Below are 23,289 nucleotides of genomic sequence, written 5' to 3'. Positions count from 1 at the left end.
AGATAAAATATTAATTTATAAATCAAGCAACTTTGAAGAACACTGGAAAAAGCAAGGAGAGTCTGTATTCTTAATATATAAAGGACAGGAACAAAACTGTCTTTATGTTTGGAGGGATTAATTCTTTCATGTATCCTATCAACCTATGGAAATAATTATTTTCACACCTGGAATAGGATTTTGCAATTTTATTCATTATACTGAGGTTCTCTGTGGCAAAACTACTAATTAACCTAAATAAAAGTGGCAGAGTTTTCCTTCCCCTCTCCAGACAGTTCCTTTTCAAGGAGAAGTGGGGATATAGTGGAAACACCCGTATTGAGCAGAAACTAGCTTGTACTGCAAAGCTTCATGCAATTTTCTGTCAACAACACAGCCAGCAGCAAAGGAACTGCTGCCAAGGCACGTCAGCCCTCTCACAACTAATCAAGATCTTAACTCTTCAAACTCTCCAGTCAGTGCTTCTATAAACAAATGCACAACCATAGGTATCTGACCATACACATTTCAGGAATCAGTCACATTTCGTGAATGAAAGAAGGAAGAAAACAAACCACCCAAGATGTACTCATCTCCAATATACTCTCAAAGTACATGGATAGCTCAGTAATGTGGGCAGACAAGGAAACACAATCAAAATGGAAGCAAATAATTCCCTGAGATGCAATTTCCATCATTTTTTGGCTGTAATAAAAAGTAATTTGCCTCAGATATTATGATGTCCCACGACCACTGCATTTGAATCAGGTAGAAGACAAGCATGACTGTACATATCAACACAAGTTCATTAACTCGGTTTCACTGAAATTTTAAATCAATCCCTTGCTACTTAATTTCTTAGTTTTCAAGGCTATTCAGGTTTTAATTGTAAGACTTTTCCATAGCACCTTAATAAATGTGTGCAAGCAAGCCATGCAGTGTGGTGCTCTGTATTATCATGATAAGCTGTTGCAGAAGAAAGAACCCTACTAATGTGCTAATTTTAACTGTTATGGTACATTAAACCAATACAGTATATTATTAATACAAAAAAGATATGCTGGGCTTCCAAACCAATGCATGTACAAGTTAACTAAACACTGTTTTGACAAAAAATTTTTCACAGGCAACTTGTCACTTAATGGTTTTCGCCTTATTTCTGAATCAAAGTAGTTTGGAGTTGTCTTTGAAAAAGTATCACCAAATAGAATAATTTTTATCTAGAAAATATTTTATGATGGTACTTACATTCTATAGAGATTACAACAGTCTATTAAAAACAGTGCATAGTAAATTAGATTCTGAAGAAAGAATTTACTAAAGCTTTCTAAAAATATAGAAATGACTAAACACAATTACCTTGAAGGCATGTAACACAATTTTCTTTTAGAATAGAAAAATTAGAACTTACTAGATGGAAAGTTAAGATAACCTTTATTTTACGGGATGAAATCCACTGACACCAACTCTGACACTGTAAACTTTAAGAAATTCTATGAGCAGAATGGAAGAAAGTTGTAAAATAGCAGGTTCTAGTTGGGCTTGCATACTCTATACCACATGGAAACCTTTCTGCCTACATAGCATTTCCCTACCAACAGATTGGAAAGTAATTCTCAGGTATATGGGAAGATTTTCAAAGGATGGGTTTTCCTTTTTGTGTCACACAGAAAGGGGAAAAAATAAACAAAATCTAACTTCCTTTGCTTTTACTTTCTAATCTAGATAGACCACCACAGTAGCATACCATGGAATATATGAAAGGAATGGATTTAAAGTCCATTCAGATTTGACCTGCAAGCACTGATGCATCCAGCTTTCGTGGGGGACTAATACCTGTGGAGTCTTCTTTCATGAGCTCCTGAGTCCTACCTTTTTCCAGCTCTCATTTCCCCAAACCAGAAACTCTAATCCTGCAATGAAGTCTAGCTACACTAGCTTTCAGGCTGAAATAAATGGTGAATCCTATGGGGATTTGGTGGAAGGAGGATCCATGTTAAGCTTCCTTACAAAACTTGCAGTGGTTCTTAAAAAAAAATAAAAAATATACAAAACCTGACAGGCACTGCTGCCTTGGCTGTTGTTCATTCTGTTTGCAGTGTAGGGACCAAGAAACAAATCATTATGAAAAAAATAGAATCAGTAAGTCTGCACCCCAGGATCTGAGCAGCACTCTACAGACTGGAAGCATCTCACTTAGAGATGGAGATTGAAACGTATCATTTGCTTTGGGCTTTTTTTATCAGTAGATAGTCACAAATACTGTATCACATGACAGCTCATTGTTCTCTCTGAACTATTATTGTTTCTTTACCTCAGATTTCAGCAAAGCTCCTATTACAAATTTTTTAAAAAACCAACCAAACAAACAACACAGAAGCTGTAGCCTACAGGTTTTAATTGCTAAGCAAACTTTGGTAGCAACTTTGTACAGCAACTGTCTTTTGTCTGCAAGCAATATTCTTAATAACACATTGTGAAAGACCAGAGGCTCATAAAAACACTACTGTGGGAAATCAAATTACATTCTCTTAATTTGAGCCTGCTCACCATCACTACATGAAGCTGACATCCCTGATAAAAGCTGTATTTGGTTGATATTTTGAGCAATAAATAATTTTCCCAAACTTGAAGGAGCCTGGCTAAGCTACACATCCTTATTATTCAAGCTCGGGTGAAATATTATGACCTTCCATGCCACATCTGCTGATTTACACAACTGTCCCTCACCAGGTGACAAATTTCACTGTTTTCTCTTTGTCAACGAGAATACAGCTTTTAGAAGCACTGAGGTATCACACTTCTCAAATAGATGCTATTTTTCTTAATGTTAAGGCAAACTTTTATTAATGTAAGCACTGCAGAGATAGTGCAAGCAATGACTCGGCTCCATAACACCAACATGAAAATGGAGGAAAAGGGGTTAACCAATATGTACATAAATGTATCCAACAAAAGCAACTGGCTGCCTGGGGCTTTGGGCAATCTGTCAGAGATGAGTACTCCTTCCCACTGTCTTGTGATCTTCTTTTCTTTATTATTATTATTAGCAGTAATATTTATTGTTATTATTTTGTAGGAAAGGGTTTAATCTTATTTTACTTAAATTTTTAGACTACTTATTGTTCTTCAAGTCCTTCAGGGAGGACGAAGAAAGGTTTCAAAACACACTGAAAGAAAATTGCTCATACCCACCCACATGTAAACAAATTCAGTATACAATACACCAGGAAAAATTACTGTTGCTAAGCAGATGAACCCGCTTTTATCTGAAAGAGAGTGAAAGACACAGGTTCTGACTCTAAATGCTCCATCATGCAAACAAGCTCTGTGATGTGATTTATTATCTATAATGTGCACTGTTCTCTCACTCTTGTTTTACCCAATTCTTAATTGCATTTTAAAATAAGCATCATGGTTTGAAATTTGTCAGTATGGGTTAGCAGAATCTTCCAATTAATTTTTAATTATTATATTTCATTATACTGGTGAAGCAAACTGGTTTATTTCTCTTCCTCACTGGTACTCTGCAGCAGATGGTTCAGAGAAACTATTTCATTAAAATAACCCCACTAATTTCACATTCTGTTTACAACTTGCATATGGCAAGATAAGCACCTCACCTCACCAACTTCCAGCATGCAGTACAGGTCAAAAGGAGGGCAGTGTGTTTTCACAGAATCATTCCTCCAGTCTCCATCAGAATACAGAACATTTGGGGCTTCTTTTCGCAGTGCCCAACCCTTTAACAGTGATTCAGTGCAAGCAATACTGACCTTGCCAACAGCACTGCCTACCTGGGGGTTCCACAGTCTTGCCTATGTATCTGTCTTCTGACATCAGCTTGGCTCTTGATCTTCTGCTTCCCAAATCAGCTACAGGAGGTAGGAGGGATGGGGCTCCCCATAAGAGTGGTACAAGTAATCACCAGAAATTATAAAAATGCCTCTTACCCCCAGTTGCCTCAGGGCTTTTTCAGGTTATGTCATGTTGCTTTGACCTCTCATAAAGAAGGCATTTTCAACATTTCTCCATTCATTACTCATTTTACAACATTCAAATAAACCAGAGGAAAACTCTTAACATCTGAGAATTTGTTTAGAATTACATGACTTTCATCTATTTTATCTATGGAATCATGAAATGGTGTAAATTTTGCCATTTTTTTACACAGACACCCTCTGCAGAAGTTCACTGCTATGATTTTATTGAGCTCCCCATCAACTTAGGACAATGTATAAAAAGATAATCAAGCTGGAAAAATCACAAAATATTGCTTTGAAAATCATTATAATTCCTCTGCAGTTTAAAATTATGATACTATCTTATCCCAAGGACTTCTAATAGCCAAAATTCATAAAAGATGGGTATGTTTTTTTACAAGTATATATTTATATATTTTTGTTACAAATTGTTATTTTAATGGTAGACTTTAAATCATAGAGACTACCCTTTGAAGTTATGGACATGATAAATGAAATTTACCACATAAAAAAAAAATCACAAAAGGAGAAGAAAAGCTTTTATAGAAAACTCAAATAACTGACTAGACATGAAGTAACTGAAATTCCAAAGAAAGGACATAACACTAGGAGCCAGCCGATCTGTATCTTTACAGAAGTTAAAATGGGATCCCTTCTAAAGAGTTTTAAACCCACCTGATAAAATGCCACATAGAAATTTTGTATAAGGTAAATAACTGAAAATGTGGAAAAAATGGTAAGGCAGGGGTAAGGCAGAATTACCGTCTGCATGATAGTTTTATTGCTGCTTACTTTCTGTAGTGGAACCAGAGTCTTACAGCCAGTGAGGGTACACAGACTGCAGGAGCCAGCATTAACTCCTCATGAAGCCTCATCCTTTGTCCTCCCATAGAAACAACTGACAAACTCCTTTGCACCCATTAAAAGTCCCTCTCTCTTCTTGCTCTTGGGACTTTATTCTGCAAATATGGTGCATAGAGAATTTGATGTTATTTTCACAATTCTAAAAATTAAATTATGAAGATGCTGAAAAATGGAAAACAAGCAAACTAAAGCAACACACACATACCACAGATATGTTCTTCTATCACTCTGTTGAAACCTGAAATTGGAAGACAACCTCTTCCCCTTCTGTGGCCAATTAGGCTCCCCAGCAAGCCCACTTTCTCTTCAGGTTTTACAACCACTTGCTCTGATAAATGGAGCAGTGCAGTAGGTCATGCTTCAGATCTCCCTCCTGTGGGAACCCCTCATGACCGTGAGGTGCCAGGCCCAGCACCCTGCATGGCTGGGGACGTGGACAGAGAGACATCCTCAGTACATCCCATTCCTGGCCTGAGACACAGCCACTGCTCAGGAACTCAACAGTCACTTGAAAACACCATGCACAAGGAGGGTAAAAAAAGGCTCTACTGATCATTGCTTACCAACACAGGACTCCCCGGAAGGAGAATAGCTTCCATTGTCATGGAAACCGCTTCTGCACTCACAGTGGTACCACCCTGGGAGGTTAACACAGCGTGAATGGTTGTGACACTCAATGATCCCCTCTGCACACTCATCAATATCTGCCTCAGAGAAAAACACAAGCCAGCCAGGAAATTAATTTCCTTTGACACCAATACTGTAGGTTTGTTTTTTAAAAAATCTTATTGGTTAGGAGTTTTTTTTAAGATTAAAATTAAATGGAAAATAAATAAATAAATAAATGGATCAAGGTTTATTACAGTTCCAAACAACAGACATTTAAAGCATGACTCACATAACAACAATAAAAATAACAATAATACATCATGTAATCCGTTACAGACAAGACATTCTTTTACACCATAATTTGAAAACACAAAGCAGACATTGCTCCTTGTTCGATTTTTTTGTTTGTGTTGGGGATTTTTGTTTGCTTTTTTAACTTAGAAATTACATTTGTCTGTGCATTTAAAGCATTGCAGAACAGGTTGTCTACTGAGAAGGCAGTTTCAGCAATATTCCTGCTTTACAAACTGCATGTGCCAGGACACCTTGGGAAAAAAAAGCATTTTCTTCGGGATTTGTGTTTCCAGCATTCAGCTGCAATATTGGCAGCTATCTGGAACTGAAGGTGCTCAGAACACTTCACAAACACTTGTTAATGTCTTTTGTTTATACGATCAAAATAAATACCTAGTACAAATGTAACAGTGTGTGACAAACAGAAAAAGCAGTCCACGTTTCAGCTGCAATAAAACCCTTAGCTGGAAAAGAGTAAGGCAAATGACATCAAGTCTGTAGCAATGGAAAGATACAGCATGATGAACACCCTGCTGAGTTTGAATAAATGTGCTGTTTTTAGGAAGGGGTTTCTCAAATTCGGTAACACGTTTAATAGAGACTTATGGTAATTGCCATAACCTTAGCTAATCATGGCTGGCACCTCGCTGCTTCTCCCCTTTGAGCATTTTTCAGTACATTTTTTAGGATTGTAATTAAAATTAGCAAACTAATTATATGTTAACTTTGTGGTAATTGAAGAAGCCATTATATTTTCATTCCTCTATGCAGCTCAAGGTTGGTTTTTTTTTTAAATTTTGGACAGCTTTCAGATGGGTAACTTATCAATTATTCCCAAACAATTCCTACTTTCACCCACTGAGTTTTTTTTTTTCTTGTGACACTTCAAATGTGCATAAAACTCTGCATACCAAACAAAAAAAAAATGGTGAAAATGGGTTTGGAAACCACACTTAGCTCCACAAGCATCACAGGATAAATGTCTCATGATCCTGATGCAAGACTGAGTTAAAGTGATTAACCTCAGAATGCAGCTTTTATCTCAATTTCCAAAATACATACACCAATATGGTTTCATGGACTGCACTGGAGTCATGCTGATGCACATGGAAATCAATTTGAATGAAGTATCCTTCAACACAAACCTATTTTCTTACATCTTACAAGTGATATCATAGAGAAGTTTGATTTTTCCTCATTTCAGTAACAATATTTTTTCTTGTTGAAATATGGCTGAGAAACCTAAAAAATGCCATTTTCCAAGATTCATGTTCACCCTCACTCAAGCATGCATAAAGCTATCGACATAACAGGATCATAACAGTATTTATTTCTAGTTTTATTCAGCTCCCATCTAACAATAAAGTCAATTTTTAAATGCTTGAAAATCTGTCACTGCTGCCACCTTTTCTGTAGTTTGTACTTTGTGGAAGCTAATTTTAGTGTTAAAACACTGCATGAATCTAGCTGTCCATCAACAGTGAATGCTGCTTGCAAACTCAGACACTTTCAATTCATTACATTCATTACATATACAAATGGAATTTATAACCATGATCCTTTCACATGTCATGGCTGATAAAACAGGTTTAATCCTATTTGGAAAGTGAATGACTTTGCTACTGCAGGTCAATTGCAAATGAATCTATCTTCTTACTCTCTTTCCCAGTACTGGATTGAAGAATGTTTCTGTTTAAAGAGTGCTTCCTTGTCAGTCCCGTACTGGACTTCTATTTGTTCAATTTTACATTTTTAATTTACAAAACTAATAGAGTGTTACTAAAGCTCATTTCTAAACTCAAGCCCTTTCAAAATTATATGATTTAGGCTCATGGCAAAAGACACTAACTGACCAGCTGGCTACTTTTCAGAAAAACTGTCTGCCAGGGTACCAAAACTAAACAGTACTTTACTCAATGGAAGAAGAACTTTTAGGTTTTGTCTTTACATTATGTAAAAAAGTAAAATCATACATAGAACTCTTTCAAGATTAGATGACTTTATTGTGGCAGTACCATACCTGTTACAGCTTTTGTTCCCTGATGTGTAGGGAGACACTAACCATTTTCTTCAACCAGCAGAGCTAGGAAAAAAAGACTTGCTTTCAGTTTTACAGGTTCTTCCTTTACGTCCTCGAATTCCTTAAACCAGTGGAGCTATACCAGCATTGTCCAACCCACACTAGGGGCAGTGGGCAAAGGACCAGAGAAGCTATGTGGGCTTTTTGGGAAAATCTGCCATGACAGACATCACAGGTGTGGTAGCAACTAGTAAGAAACTCTTAAAGCTCTACTTCTCACCCCTACCTCTCCTCTTCAGGTTAAGCTCAGCACTCCTCCTGGCTTCCCAGCCCAGCCATCTCCTGCATACAGTTGCCAGATACAGGCTGGGGAATGGTGCAGAAATGGGGAAGCAGTTCTCCCTCTGCTCCTGCAGCAGATTAGGATTCCTTTGGCAGCACATCAGCAGCATCACCATGTGATGTGATGTGCTTGAAGAGTGGTATCAACAAGGAAAATCTTTAACGACATCTCTGTTTATCTAACACATTACTATTTCTTGAAGAGGTGCACATAAATACTGAAAGGGTAGGAAATACCATGATGAGCTCTGTAAGCTTCTCCTATGATCTTGTGCATTGTTTTTAGCATGTGTATAAACACAGGTCTGCAGAAACAGGAAAATATTATGGATGTTTTAGAAACTGAGATTTAGGATGCTTAGAATACCCAGAGGGAAAAGCAAATAACAGCTTTATAAAATGGTGTGTGATGCAACCTAACCCTTGGATCAGATCATCTCCATGTGGAAGGGTTGATTAACACAGGGACAGATGTGCTGATCATACCTGAAAGGGTGTGGCCTTCACACTGGGACTTGCAACCTGTGGCGGGCAAAATACAAGGTTTTGGAGGGGTAAAATTGGCAAAAGTCTTTAAGAGCATTGTTCAGATCGAGGGCCTGGACAGAAGACTGGCTAGTGTCCATCCGTTTGTCACTGACTACAAGTGTCTCCTGTGAGGGAGAAACACCATGTCCCAGTGGGGAGTCAAACTAACCATCCCTGAGACCTCCCAGGATTTCTAGAAGTGGTCACTGTGGAGCGCCCCACCCAAAAGTTAACATGGCTGGATGACAATCCAGTGTGGGTAAATCAGTGGCCACTCAGTAAGCAAAAACTCAGGGCGCTCGAAGAGCTGGTGGAGCAACAATTAGCCAAAGGCCTCATAGTAGAAACAACCAGCTCCTGGAATTGCCTGGTCTTTGTAATAAAGAAGTCAGGGAAAGATAAGTGGCACCTCCTTCAGAATTTTAGGGAGTTAAACAAGAAAATTCAGGACATGGGGTCATTCCAACCTGGGATGCCATCTCCAACAATGCTCCCACAAAATTGGCAATTGGCGGTCCTAGACATCAAAGACTGTTTCTTCCAAATTCCCCTACACCCAGCAGATGCACCACGGTTTGCCTTCTCAGTCCCCACAGTTAACTGGAAGGCCGCAATGAAACGATACCACTGGAGAGTACCACCTCAGGGAATGAAGTCCAGTCCTTTTATCTGCCAGTGGTATGTAGGACCATTATTATCCCCTGTTTGTGCTGAAAAAAGAGAAGCCATCATCTTACACTGCATGGATGATGTGCTTGTGTGCTGCCCCAATGACACTATACTGCAACACACTTGACCTAGTGGTTAAAGTTTTAACCTCTGCTGGATTCCAACTGCAGGAGGACAAAGTTCAAAGGATGACGCCTTGGAAATACCTGGGCCTGGAGATCACCGTGTGGACCGTTACTCCACAGAAATTTGAAATCATTAGTAATCCCAAAACCCTAGCAGATCTCCATTCCCTGTGTGGGTCCTTGAACTGGGTCAGACCCTGGCTAGGTCTCACTAATGAGGACCTAAGTCCCCTGCTCAATTTATTGAAAGGGGAGAGAGAGCTGCTTTCTCCCAGGGAACTGACCCCAGAGGTGAAAACTACTATTGAAAAAGCACAGAGGGCCTTAACAGAAAGACAGGCACATCACTTCAAGCCTGAGCTGCCTTTCAAATTTATTGTCCTGGGAAAACTACCACACTTACATGGGTTGATATTCCAATGGGCTGAAGGGCAGAGAGATTCACTCTTAATCATAGAATGGGTCTTCCTCTCCCATCAATGACCCAAAGCCATCACCAAGCCACAAGAGCTGATGGCTCAGCTGATCCAAAAAGCCAGGGTAAGGCTGTGGGAACTGGCTGGTTGTGATTTGTGTGTATTCACCTCCCGGTCAGACTTTCTGGGGAGGGAAAACACTCTCCAGAGAAACTGACCAAAGAGATGTTTAAGCACCTGCTACAGAGCTGTGCTAACCTCCAGTTTGCTCTGGACAGCTACGGTGGACAAATATCAGTCCACGCACCTTCACACAAATTGTTTCATGAGGAATTCCACCTCATTCCTCGTGAGAAAAGGAGCCATAGGCCACTCAAAGCTCTTAGAGTGTTCACTGATGCATCTGGGATGTCCCACGAGTTGGTGATGACTTGGACATATTCCCAGACTCAGCACTGGGAAGCTGATGTTGAGTTTGTGGAGGGGTCACCCCAGATAGCTGAACTGGCTGCGGCTATGAGTCCTTGGGAAGTTTTCAGCCGATCAATTTGGTTACTGACTCAGCCTACGTAGCAGGGTGTCTAGAGCAGAGCAGGCAGTTCTCAAAGACATCGAGAACGAACATTTCTTTAGGTTGCTCTCAAAACTAATTTATTTAGTTTCAACTCAAGAGTATCCGTTCCATGTGATTCATGTGAGGTCACATACTGATTTGCCAGGCGAGATCACAGAACAGGACCATAAAGCAGATTCTCTTGCTGCCCCAGTCGAAAGGGTATGTCTTCCAGATGTATTCCAGCAGGCCAAGCCGAGCCACCAGCAATACCATCAAAATGTGCCAGGACCGATTCGTCAGTTCCAGCTGACATGGGGTCAGGCTAAGGCCATTGTAGCCACCTGTCCCAGTTGTCAGCTCCAGGCAGTGCCATTGCTGGGTATTGAGATTAACCCTCAAGGCCTTGGGAGCTGCAAAGTGTGGCAGACAGACATGAAACACATTCCCAGTTGTGGTAGCCTTAAATATGTCCATGTGAACATTAAAACATACTCTGGGGCAGTTTATGCTTCTGCTCATGCAGAAGAAAAAGCTGTGCATGCCAAACAACACTTGGTACAAGCCTTTTCAGTGTTGGATCCCTAGGGAAATTAAAACAGATAATGGCCCAGTGTATAAATCCAAGAAGTCCGGCAGTTGGGAGTGGAACACAAAACTGGCATTCCCCAACAGGTCAAGCTGTGATTGAACGCACACACCAGATACTCAAATAAGTCCTAGCCAGGCAGAGCAGTGCAACAGAGTGGATGTCACCACAACAAAAACTCTGCAAAGCCATGTTTACCATCAATTTCCTGAACTGTTCCTTTGAAAATATCTCCACTCCCCCAGTGGTTAGGCATTTTAGCAGTGGTGATCAATTTACGTTGTCACAATGTCTATTGCCCTTAATCAGGGACCCAGAAACCTGGTAGCCCCTATGAACTTGTCACCTGGGGGTGCGGCTACGCATGTGTGTCCACCCCCACAAGCCCCAGATGGATACCTCAGAAGTAGGTAAAGCCTTTTGTTCCCAAAAACCCAGCCCCAGCAGAAGGAGATGGAAAACAAGTGGCAGTTGTATCCAAGAGAAGATGCTACTGGGAAGAACAAGAAGAAGCCTTCCTGGCCTTTGGTTTCTCCCTGACCTGCACACCCTGACTGTAATCATGCCTTAAAAATTTTTGTTTCCTTTTCTTTTGAAAAAACCTACCTCACACTCAAATTCATGATGAACCATACCCCTGTAATCATCCTGCTTGTGCTGGGCAGTTTGACAACTGCCTGGATCGTCCCTCAGCTGCGTCAGAACGTTTGGGTGACCCTGGCACAGACACTCCAGCAAGAGAACATCTGTCTGTCCACTGCTGCAGCAAAGGACCCTACGTCCGCCTGTCTGGTAGGAGTTCTATTGCAGGCTGGAGAGTTTCCAGCCAGCTTTGACACTCCCAGGCCCAACACAGTTCCCAAAGCACAGAAGACTCGTGTGCGGCAAGCTGTAGTAGTTAAGAACCTTGTGTAGGAGTGGTTACCAAAACTGCCCAAAGCAGACAAGGTACCCCAAGAATTAAAGCTATTGGGTTCCTCCCCAGTACCTTACTGTGTTCACCTCTTTTACAACGCACTGCCTGATTCTAAGCTCCTTAGCAATATAGTGTAGCTTCGAGAGGAATTTACAGCAAAAAACCAGTGTGGTAACCTAAGTCACATTACAGAAGACAACCCTCTCCACTCACATCCAAAAAGCCTCCCTAAAGGCCTATTTCTAATTTGTGGAGATAGAGCATGAGCAGGAATTCCATCTCAGCTTTGCGGAGGGCCTGGTACCATAGGACAACTGTCCCTGTTAGCACCCAACCAAACCCAAATTACCAAATGGATTCGGAAAGACAATTCAACTAGCAAAATCCATAAAAGAAGTGCTAATGAATTAGACCCAAATTGTGATTCTGAAATTTTTCACTGAGCAAAATCAAAAAGAATTGCTGCATCCATATTCCTTCCATGTGTTGCAACTGCCAAAGCACTAGATGAGTTAGATCACCTGGAATGCTGGGTAGTCAAACAGGCAAACTTAACATCCATCGCCCTCAGTTCCCTCCTCAAAGATGAAGAGAACACCAGACAGGCCACCCTCCAAAACAGAGCGGCCATAGATTTCCTTCTGCTGCTACATGGACACAAATGCCAGGAATTTGAAGGACTTTGCTGCCTAAACCTGACCTCGAAAGCTCCCAACATCCACATAGCCCTCCAAGAGATTAAGAACTTGATTGGACAAGTGAAACAAGAATCTGAGGACTGGTTTAGCGAGCTGTTCAAAGGCTGGGGACTCATGGGGTGGTGGACTTCAATAGTTAAAAAAATCCTGTTGTTTTCTGTTGTTCTGTTCCTAATTGTGCTAGCATTCAGGATTATTCGTTGTTTGATTTTAAAAGCTCTCAGCAGTTTAATCTCTACTACCTCAGAAGTTAACCACATGGAACTAGCCAGCTGAAAAAAATATAACTGACCTACCAATTATGAGTGGTGGACAAACTCACATTCTGTGTCAAAATAAGCCCAAAGCCTTTCTTTTACTTTTGTATAACAAAAAAGGGTGACGTGTTTCAGTGTATTAAGATATATGGTATGTTCCTGGGACATACCCTCAGATCTGTAATGTGTTAGTCCCTTCCCAGCCTCCCCTTCTCCTTCGATCCTAACCCATTGGCTGTAACCCCACCTCCTTATCTTCTTCCCCCCCGGTTTAAAAGATAATGCAGGAGACATTTCTTTCTCTTTCTTGCCCCAGGCATCTGCAAGTAATAAACCCGGGACCACATTCTGACAAGATCGAGCCTCCTTGTCTAACTACCCTAATTCATGCTATATATTATAAAATCCCTCCCTCGTGGACTGTGCAGGGCAGACACTCTCCAAGGGGGAAAGAATAATAGGGTTTTTTTTAAATAATTATAGCAGTTTCACAGCTTTAAGTATCTCAGGTCATAAAGATTACCCCTGCCTCTGCCTGAAGCCAGCAGCAAGCTTTGGGATAACTGCTTAGGAAATTTTTCTTGACAATTTAGCCTCCTTTTTAATAATGTTCATTTTAACTCATTAGGAGATTTTGGGAAAACAATCAACACCAAATAACATATTCCTCTCTCTTCAGTTGTCATGCCTCTTTTCACAGACTGTTTTTAATTGCTTTATATTTATATTGGCCTTTGCAGCTCCTTGTTGGGAAGGACTAGTTGTGCCTGTAAAAATGGTACAGGTTTTGGTGCATTTTCCTAATTTGAGGACACAGTGGTAAACCATAAAATTTTAAATTTGTTAAGATAGTGAGTAAAACTCACATTCATGAATAATCAAGCCCACGCAAACAGTTTAATAATACTATATGGTTTTCAGGGATGAAATCTGTGTGCACCATCCTTTATAATTAAATAACAGCTGTAATATGCTTTATTGTGTAATTTTGGACTGGTATAAAGATTTTTAATCATTTAAAACTCACATACAAATTCAGAATAATGAACTCACCAAGAATAAATGGAATTAAACCATTATCAGAATAATAACACAGACTAGTTATACCAGCATCTTTTAAGATTAATTCTTTTAATATATAACATCTAATTTATTGAAATTCATTTTAGTGCTTTATATATTTATACACAGTTATAGACAGATGATGTCTTATGATTTTAGTGCATGTCTCTCCCATATCCTCATATTCATCTACTTCCATGCTAAATATGCATACTTGGAGTATGCAATTGAAAGATCCTGGATCATTCAAATAAATATCACTTCACAAGACGAGTTCAAAGAACTTTTTTCCTCATATTTAAAGATTACTGGGTGATGTAGGACATAAGAAGTGGAACAAGACCATTCACTAGAAAGCCTGGCAGGGTAAAACTATTTCATATTTAATATTGCATTTGAGTTTTCATTCCAAACAGGATTTTAATTATCACTCCAGAAGCCAGAAAGATTGTCTTCACAATTAGTGGGTTAAGTTTCAACCTGAGGCAGAGACCTTCTGTCAAATTTGAGGCCCATGGTCAATATGTCTCTCAAACCACATCATCCTGAAAACAGCAGGGCTACTAGCCCAGCATTTAATGTATTCCGGCTCTTGGAAAAATAGTGCCAATCAAGCATAATGTAGCTGATGTGAAGACGGGAATTGGGAACACACAGGTCAAAAGAACCTGCTTGCTAACTCCAGCCATTACTGAACTAATGACACTATACTTCAGGACAGAAGCATAGCTTCTATGCTATTAGCTCATTGCTAATAATAATAATTAGCTCATTGCCTACTAACACCTTGTACCCGCCGGCAGTATCCCACAGTTCTCCAGGAATGTCCTTTCTTACTCTTTTTGACATTATGCTGTCCCTAAACATACCGGAGCACTTTGTCAGGACTCCAAATTTAGTATCTTTCTGCCTATGTTGGAACAGTGTATGGTATTCATGCTATGGTAACCCATGTAAATCAATCTGGCAGCATTTCTGCAGAAAAACTGAGCTTCAGACCACTAGTAAATCATAGACCACCATGACTTCATTTATATAATATATATTAATACATATTTATTGGTAGGGAGATAAAATGTGCAATTAACAGGTGAAATAAATAAGGCAGAGAGAGATAGAACTTCCTGAAGTTGTCCAAAGCCAAACTGTGAGAAACTTCTCAATTTTGCAATTCCAGTCCACTGTCCTGCCATTTAGGTTACCATACTCTACTCCCTATAAAAATATTGTCAAGCAACCAGGTAGAGGCAAGGCCAACCTTCTCTACCTTCATGATTCATGAGCACAAGCTTTATTTTTTAAGAATGTTCAGTATCATGTTATCCATGATTGCTAATTCAATTAAATTGTGATACTGGAGTTGTATGTGCATATATTATATATAAGTAATTATTCAGAGTATTAGATATGCAGACTAGACTAAATTGAGAACAAAGATCAATAGGAGAGGTCTGTTGTGTCAATGGACTTTAATCAATGGAGTACTCAGAACACAGAGGTATTCTTCTACACAGCCAGGATTATACAGATTTTTAAAAAGAAAATTCAAAGCCATTCCTAAAGCAAACGACTTTCACTTTCACTACTTTAGCTGCTTTAAGCCTATTGAAAGCATAACTGCTGTAAATTCAGATTAATTGAATTTACAATGACTGGTAAAACCATACTAAAAAACTTACTACAGATTGCACAATTACATTTCAGAAAATCTGCATGGCAAAATACATTGAGTATATCATAATAGGACTAATACACCAGTGAGAATAAAAAGTACTTTTGGCAGTGATTTTGGCATCCAGTAATTGAAGAGCTGAACTTTCTTTGCCAAGATTACAAATTTTAAGAATAATCACCTAAAGGGGACAGATGTTAAGACAAAATAGCTGATGGGTGCCAACCAGCTGGAACAGAGCTTGGCACAAAAGAAACTGGGGGTCCTGGTGGACATCAAGTTGAACATGAACCAGAAAGATGACTCTGCTGTGAAGAAGGTGGATGGTGCCTCCAACTGCATTAAATGAAGTATTGCCAGCAGGGTGAGTGAGATGATCCTTCCTGCTGCTCAGCTAGTGAGACAGTCCTTCCCACTTCTCAGCTGATAATGTCACAGCTGAAGAGCTGGACACAGTTCTGAACCTCCCCAGCACAAGAATGAGATGGAACAGCAGTGGAGAGATCAACCTTGGGACACGAGGATGAGTGAGGGTTGGGGGGCATCTCTCACATGAGGAAAGGCTGAGAGAGCTGGGCCTGTTTAGCCTGGAGAGGAGAAGGCTCAGACAGGATCCTACAGACACATACAAATACCCAAAGGGAAGGTGCCAAGAGCATGAAGCCAGACTCTTCTCAGCAGTGCCCAGTGACAGTACATGAACCCATAGGCACAAACTGAAACACAGCAGCGCCCATCTGAACATCAGGAAACACCCTTCCAACATGAGGCTGCCCAGGGAAACTGTGGAGTCTCCACCTTTAGAGATATTCAAAAGCCATCTGCACATGGTCCTGGGCAACTGTCTGCAGGTGGCTGTAACTGGGCAGTGGGGTTGGACAAGGTGACTCCCAGAGGTACCTTCCAACGTCAGCCATTCTGTCAGTCTCTGATTCTGCCTCAGAAGGAATGCTCACTTGAATGAAAACTGATGAACTACACAGGGTGCAGATTGTTTCATCAGAAACAAAAGATGAATGAAACCTCTTATAAAAGAGGACTTTGACAAACAGCATTCTCCACCCAGCTTACCAACTGTCTGCAATCCAGTGCACTGCACAAAAGGAATCATTCAGGTGACACTGTCTCTATGTATAAAAGCTTCATGGATGAGTCTCAGGATTATTACCTATTGCCATCATACTTCATGCACAATCTCTAGGTACAATGCATAAGCAGTATATCACTCCATCTAGCACTTGAAATGCTAAGTTTCAGCATCAAAGAGTGATAGAAATAGCCTATTATCTTATCTAGAGCATCCCATGACAGGAAATAGATGTTCCCTTCCATAAATTCTTTGGTGATTTGCCTCAACCAATTTTAGAACAACTCACATGATGAGCTGTGTAAATCAGCCTGGCCAGGGACACAAGCCAGATGACTATTGCCTCTGAAGAGCCACCTGTCTATCTATCTGATATATATCTGAAACCTTTCATTTGAGTTAAAAGTCTTCCCCAAGATACCCCTCTGTTATTATGTAAAGTAAGTTATGTGTCAGTTACAGACTGGGTAACATTGCTCCCTATATGGTTAGGCTACTAGAATGTTCATTCCCTAAGGTCATATACTGTTGTGCCTTCCTTTGTTCTTGTCTTTGGTGGGTCACACCCATGGAGCTCTCCCTGGTTATTGCTGTTCAGCTTTTGGGCATTGTCCCTATTTTCTTTTATTCCTTATTAAAGTGTTATTTTCCTGGTGCCAACCATCACTGTCACTCCTACTTATTTGCTCACCACCCTCTGCCCTGAAATCAGGGGACCCAAAAGGTTTGTCGCAGCCACCCTCACTGCGGCAATGCGTCCTCCCCCACTTCATTGAGATTATATTGCAGCACAATAGTCTACAGTGTTAGAAAGTTCTTTTGATTAGTTTGAGCTCTTCTATAAATGAGTATATCAAAACAGCACTTGTTAAAACAATTTCACTGCTAACAGGAGGCAGCAGCTGATGAGAAAATAATAAAGAGCACATTTTCTTCACTGTGGCTGGGGTGGCTAAGTGTCAGTCCTTAAAACTCCCATGTATACCATTGGGCCAAAGTGCACAAGAAGTAAATCTAAATTACAGGTTTCAATTATAATATTGTGTGCATACCCTATAGCATGCCTGAGAATTTAATAATGATGAGAAATATTCTCAATTAGGTTTTTTTAAAATCTTGAACTGATTAACAGCTTCAGAAAAGCATTTTCATTCATACAGTAATAAATTCTCCCAAGGAAGCAAATCCCCAAACAAGCAGTATAAAATGAGCTTATGAAATCATAAGCAGAATAATGTAAAGCTCTCTGCATCCTTAATTAGGGATGAAAATGGTTCAGGAAGGGCTGATCAATAAAGTGCAAATAATACAAATACATACTTTTGCAGAATATGTGAACACGGTTTCATAAAAAGATGAAATCTGTGGTGAGTCTTCCACACAGCACACTGAATTGCAACTGCTCTCATAAAGGGAAGATCCCCAGCCACCTTGGAATATATACATTTATTTTTGATAGTAAGAAGGGAGCACAAAAAGACTGTATAATAGATACCAAATAAGAGAAGCCTGGAAAGGCTGCTTGAGAGGAACCAAGACTCTTGCAATACTCTGTCTACCTCCTCATGTTCATCATGCAAGTAAAAGTCATCCCCTATTCTGGTCTGCTTGAACTTTCTACAACTTCGCCACCTTCCATCTGTTACCCACTGCCTCCTCCACCAGTGCAGTTAAATTTACCCACATTCCCAACTCTGTCACACCATGTGCACAGTCATATAAAGTGTTTTGGTGTCAAGATTTCCCATGCACAACCTGGGAAGTTTGAGTAACACAAAATTAGTGTGCTTTCCCAGTTAAACCTGGATTGTGCCACATTTCACTTCAGTACATTATCAGTCAACATGTTGCAAAAAAATCTACAATAACTTATTAAACCAACACAACATATCCACTGACACCTTTAGAATGAAGGTGAGGATTCATCCCAACCGTCCTGTGCATCCTCGGGAGTCAATGACCTGATACAGACTTTAAAATACCAACTAATATCTTCTGTTTTCTTCAGCACCTCAAATCAGAGTTTGTTCCAGTGTTAAACTTATTTGTTCTATATAATACATTTAAAAATTGTAAACATTTATATGTATTTTCAATCAAGCTAGAAAGATTACCCCCAGAAGATTCAAAATTTCAAAAGTCCTAAAATGCTACATAAAGTGTACTTCCTATTTCATATCCACTTCTAAACCTAATTAGGGAGAGCAAGGTATACCAATGTCTGTAAAAGCACATTGTGGCATCCAGTGTTTCTTCCAGGTGAAAAACTCAGTCATTACTGTTACCCTTCTTTTTAAATAGTGCGATGAATATTTCCAAATAAATAAGAAGGGCCTTTTTCCTTAGCATAAAATGCGCTTTTTGAAAGCATATGCTTTCTTTTTCAATGTTAATTACTGACTGAATTTTTAACTTCACTAAACCATTAGTTGTGACTTTGATCAGACCCCAGTTTCCCCAGCCTGGGTGCTGCTTCAGACATCAATAATTCTAATTAAACCAACTCTGAGATATGACTACATAATTTCTCTAAGCAATTAAAAATGTGCAACTGAAATAAGTAGAAAATATTAAAAGGAAAGCCAGTGGAAATAATAATAATAATAATAATAATAATAATAATAATAATAATAGTAGTAGTAGTAATAGTAGTATACATTGCATTTCTACATTGTCCTTCATCCTGTGATCTCAGAATACTTATTAGCACAATACTTTGTTACAAAAAGAAAAACATAAAAAGCCTCTGTTTATTTGATTATCTGAAAGGGGTTTAATTATTCATGATGAAGATACAGTCAGTGCTTGCTGAATGAGTAGGTCTTCCACTCACTAAAACCATACATTTATCCAAACTGGTTTTGTGCCCTTCATTTCATTAAATTAACAAGGTTTTATTATACCTAAGTTGAATTCAATTGTTTTCAGTAGCATTTCCAAAGGAAGGAGTTCCTCATAGTAGTTGATTTTATTCTCTTCAAATGCACTAACCCATAGAAGTGTCCTCAAAAAACGTATCTGTAAAAGCTGGCACATAGATTTTACTGGACTAGGAGGATCAACCTGAACTTTGTAGGATCTCAAGCAACTATATGGTCTCCATATTAGTGCCTGGGGGCTTGGAGTAGCTGGAAAGACCCAGTGAATCTGGCTAGGTGAGTATATTTGGGATAAGAAGCAACAGCTACTTGGAGTTTAACACCAGTGCTACTGCTGTCCCTCTCTTTGCTCTTCAAAAATTTCTCTGCATTTCTGTTTATCTGCAAGCAAATATTTTTGATAGTATAAAAACCTCTAGTAGCTCTTCATATACCCTTCAGATAGTATGTAGATAAAAGACTAAATATACAAAATGCTATCATTTCATGAAGGGATTTCATATATAGATATAATTATATGCACAGTTTGTGTTTCAGAACTTCATTATCAGTGAAATGAGGTTGATGCGTAGCACAGGGGATACCAAAGCATGAAAAAAAAAAGAAAAAAAAAGAAAAAAAAAAGGAAAGAAAAGAAAAAAAAAAGTGAGCATCTTTTAAAAAGGCTGTCCCATACATATTTATGCATTTAGGAGCAAGACTAACTCCGAGGGGGAAAAAAACCCAGTGTAAACAGAGCACTTATCCTGTCCCTTTAGATTTCTTTCCTTAATTGCACTCAATATGCATGTTTCTTCAGAGACTGTGGTTTCTGTCCTGTACATTAGATCCAGATCAGAGACTGGCTGAGGTGAGCTACTCCAGACAGTGTGACAACTGTGACTCATGTCACGAACGAAGACAACAGCAGGTGGCTTAGCCATGAACATCAGAGGATGTGAACAAGAAAAGGGTTGTAGGGGAAACTGTTCCACAGTAGAAAATATTGCCTCAGCTAACAAATAGCAGCTGAGTGGAAATTACTCTGAGGGCCACATGTCCCAGTCTCTAGGATATAAATCACTTGAAAGTCAGTTAAAAAAGATGCTACTGCCTGACTTAGGACGGTGGTGGCTCTAAAATAGATGAGCACTAACTATCAGCAAAGCATGTGGCATGCAACTGGCAAGGAACCCGAGACCACCAAAGCTGAATATAAAATATCTGGCCTTCCAAAACAAGATTTTCACAGATTTTGAAGCACAGCAGAGAAAAGGCAAAATGAGAGATGTGCATTTTATTTAGTTCTTAACATGTGCGAACTTAGAAATTCTACAGACTGTCTTCCAAATTCATGAAATACAGTAAAAGATGATTTCTTTACTTATTCTTCAGTTATCTAACATATTATCCCAAAATTCACCAGTCTTTTAGATGCAAATCTTGTTTTTGTTAATATCTAGTAAAATATCAGTTTCGTGTTTTTCTTTAAGATGGGGTCATCTATTATACTCCTATGGATACTTAGTAAAACTACTTTATTTTCCAGTTACTGAAAATGTGGTCTCTCACAGATTTTCAGTTATAGGAATAATTTTAGTTCAAACCACATTATCAATGGAAAGTTGGGTGCTTTCAGGCTACAATTCATCTAACAGCTCCTTCAGATGCTTCCTTAGGAGAAGATGCACCATGCATTAGAATCACCTATTTCTCTCCACTCACTATAATAAAAGGTTTAGCTGACTACCTCATGGCAGACAGCCATGATCTCTCTCATTAGAGAGGGTAAGAACAACTCTATTTCATCTGGCAAAGAATGAATCTACATGAGAAAGAATCAGTGACAACTATGCCAAAGGGGTCTGCAAATGCAAATTTTGTGTCTGAATCTCAGACTAATTCAGACTGGCTTGGATGTCAAGCTGCTGTATCCAGCAGGGCTGGATCATGGTGAGAGCAAACCAGAGCTACTCAGGTCAGAGCTGGAGATGTGGAAAACCACCCCATTCCTGTTAAGATGTGTCCCCTGGAGATGTCACTCCCTCCTTGGCTGATGCGCTTTGGCGGGAGCAGCAGTAACAAGTGCACAGAGCATACCAGCTGTGAGGAACAGCTCCAGACCCCCATGGGAGGCCTCTTCTGAGAAAGCTGAACATAAATTTGAAAGGCTCATTCTCAGGGCATGATGACAAGTAAGCTACTGGGGCTGTTTTGGCCTCTTTAATGGTCCAGTGGGAAACCCTGGATGAAGAAAGTGTAAAAGCTTTAAAAACAGCATTTCTAACAATGCTTTACGGGAGATATACTTTACAGTAAGCCTACTTTTTATTTTTCTTTTATCCATTTTTATATCTTCCTGCTTTTTTCTTCATTTTTATTTTCTGATAGAGAGTAAAAAATTCATATGACAAAATAAAGAAAAGTTAGCACAAGGAAGAATATTCCATACACTAAGCAACACAAATGCTGCCATTTTACAGACCATGCTTTGATCTTTGCCCTAAGCTGGCTCTTTTTTGGTTGCTTTGACTATTCCAGAAAAGTACTCCTACCTTTTCAAAGTCAAACAACCCACACGTTCTGCTGGCAAACCCTTGATCAGGTTTCTTGCCATCTTGCACCTTCAAGTGATCACTCATTGCCTCGTTTGAAATTTCCCCCCCCCCCCCCCCCACTAAGACTTATGTAACAGAGTTTTTGACCTATGCACACATAGAGCATTCCTCCATTTCCAAGATAGGACTAGAATCTTCTGAACTACTTTAAGAGCTTTCAAATTTCATAATCTTTCTCATAAAAGTTTAAATTTTTACCTTCATTTATATTGCTTTTAGTCAAAAGCATCTCTTTTAGCCCTGTTAGAATATCAAAAAGATAAAATGAGAACTGGGTTTCCTAGGAAGAACTGAATATTTATGTCTTAATTTTTCAGGTTCAAGGTGATGCTTAAAAAATATTAAAAAAATAAAATTGCTTCCTCCATTAAAGGCCATCAAATAATACACTGTATAAAGAAATCCCTTTTCCAATCAGTGTCAGCCCTGGAGCTAACTACAGCAGCTATTTCATGACACATAGTTACACAGGCAAGGATAAAGAGAAAGTGTCCTTGACCACAAACATTAGACTTGCTTTAAGGAGCAGAATTATCCAGAGAGAAGTTTTTCAAGAACCTTGAAACCCTTGGTGTGTCAATACCAGAGATCATATTGTGGTGAGAACCAGTTCAGCTTCTGATTTCAAACTGCTGTGCATTCATATTGACATAACAACTATAAAGGTACCTTACCCTAATGCAATCAGGATACAATTCCCATCCTGATGTGTAGATATAGGACCACATTTGAGCTCCATGGACTGAACTTCCAGGAAGGAGATGCAATCTCCTAGAGTGTTACCTTCCAAATATCTCATCTCAGGAAAAATAAATCCAAAAAAGGTTGGATAGAAAACATAATTCTGAATGGAAATTCCATCTTTTTTTTTTCTTTTTTCCTTTTTTTACTACATCAAAGCATGTTGTGTTTGTTGCAAAGGTGCAGTATGGCACTTGGATAAAACCATCTCCTGGCACTGTTGTATTGCAGCTGAAGTGTCAAATTGTTTCACTGCAACACTAATAAGAAATGCTTTGATATACTTATATATATATATGTGTGTGTGTGTGTGTGTAAAGCACTTTAGTAATTACTTAGTAACACATAATATTTTAAAAATAGTTTACCCAACTTTAATTTCTCATTATGATATGCCACTGAAGTTACT

At 39.3% G+C, this 23,289-nt stretch overlaps 1 protein-coding gene across 5 annotated transcripts in view; it reads right to left on the bottom strand.

Moving 5' to 3' along the window:
- NELL1 (neural EGFL like 1) overlaps positions 1-23,289 on the bottom strand; it is a 324,035-nt gene that overhangs the window by 14,295 nt on the left and 286,451 nt on the right. For 2 of the 5 annotated variants that reach the window (XM_086894121.1, XM_086894123.1), the window contains one exon: positions 5,390-5,530. The exons of 2 other annotated variants lie outside the window; for them this stretch is intronic. In XM_086894121.1, the coding sequence (XP_086750247.1) occupies positions 5,390-5,530 (141 nt within the window). The remainder of the gene's footprint in view (positions 1-5,389; positions 5,531-23,289) is intronic. One more of the 5 variants, XM_086894122.1, reaches the window with a different exon arrangement.

This window comes from Cyanistes caeruleus, chromosome 6, assembly GCF_971803275.1.
Source record: "Cyanistes caeruleus chromosome 6, bCyaCae1.hap1.1, whole genome shotgun sequence".
NCBI lineage: Eukaryota > Metazoa > Chordata > Aves > Passeriformes > Paridae > Cyanistes > Cyanistes caeruleus.
Note: the sequence above shows the minus strand (reverse complement) of the source record. Positions and strands in the feature narration are given on the sequence as shown.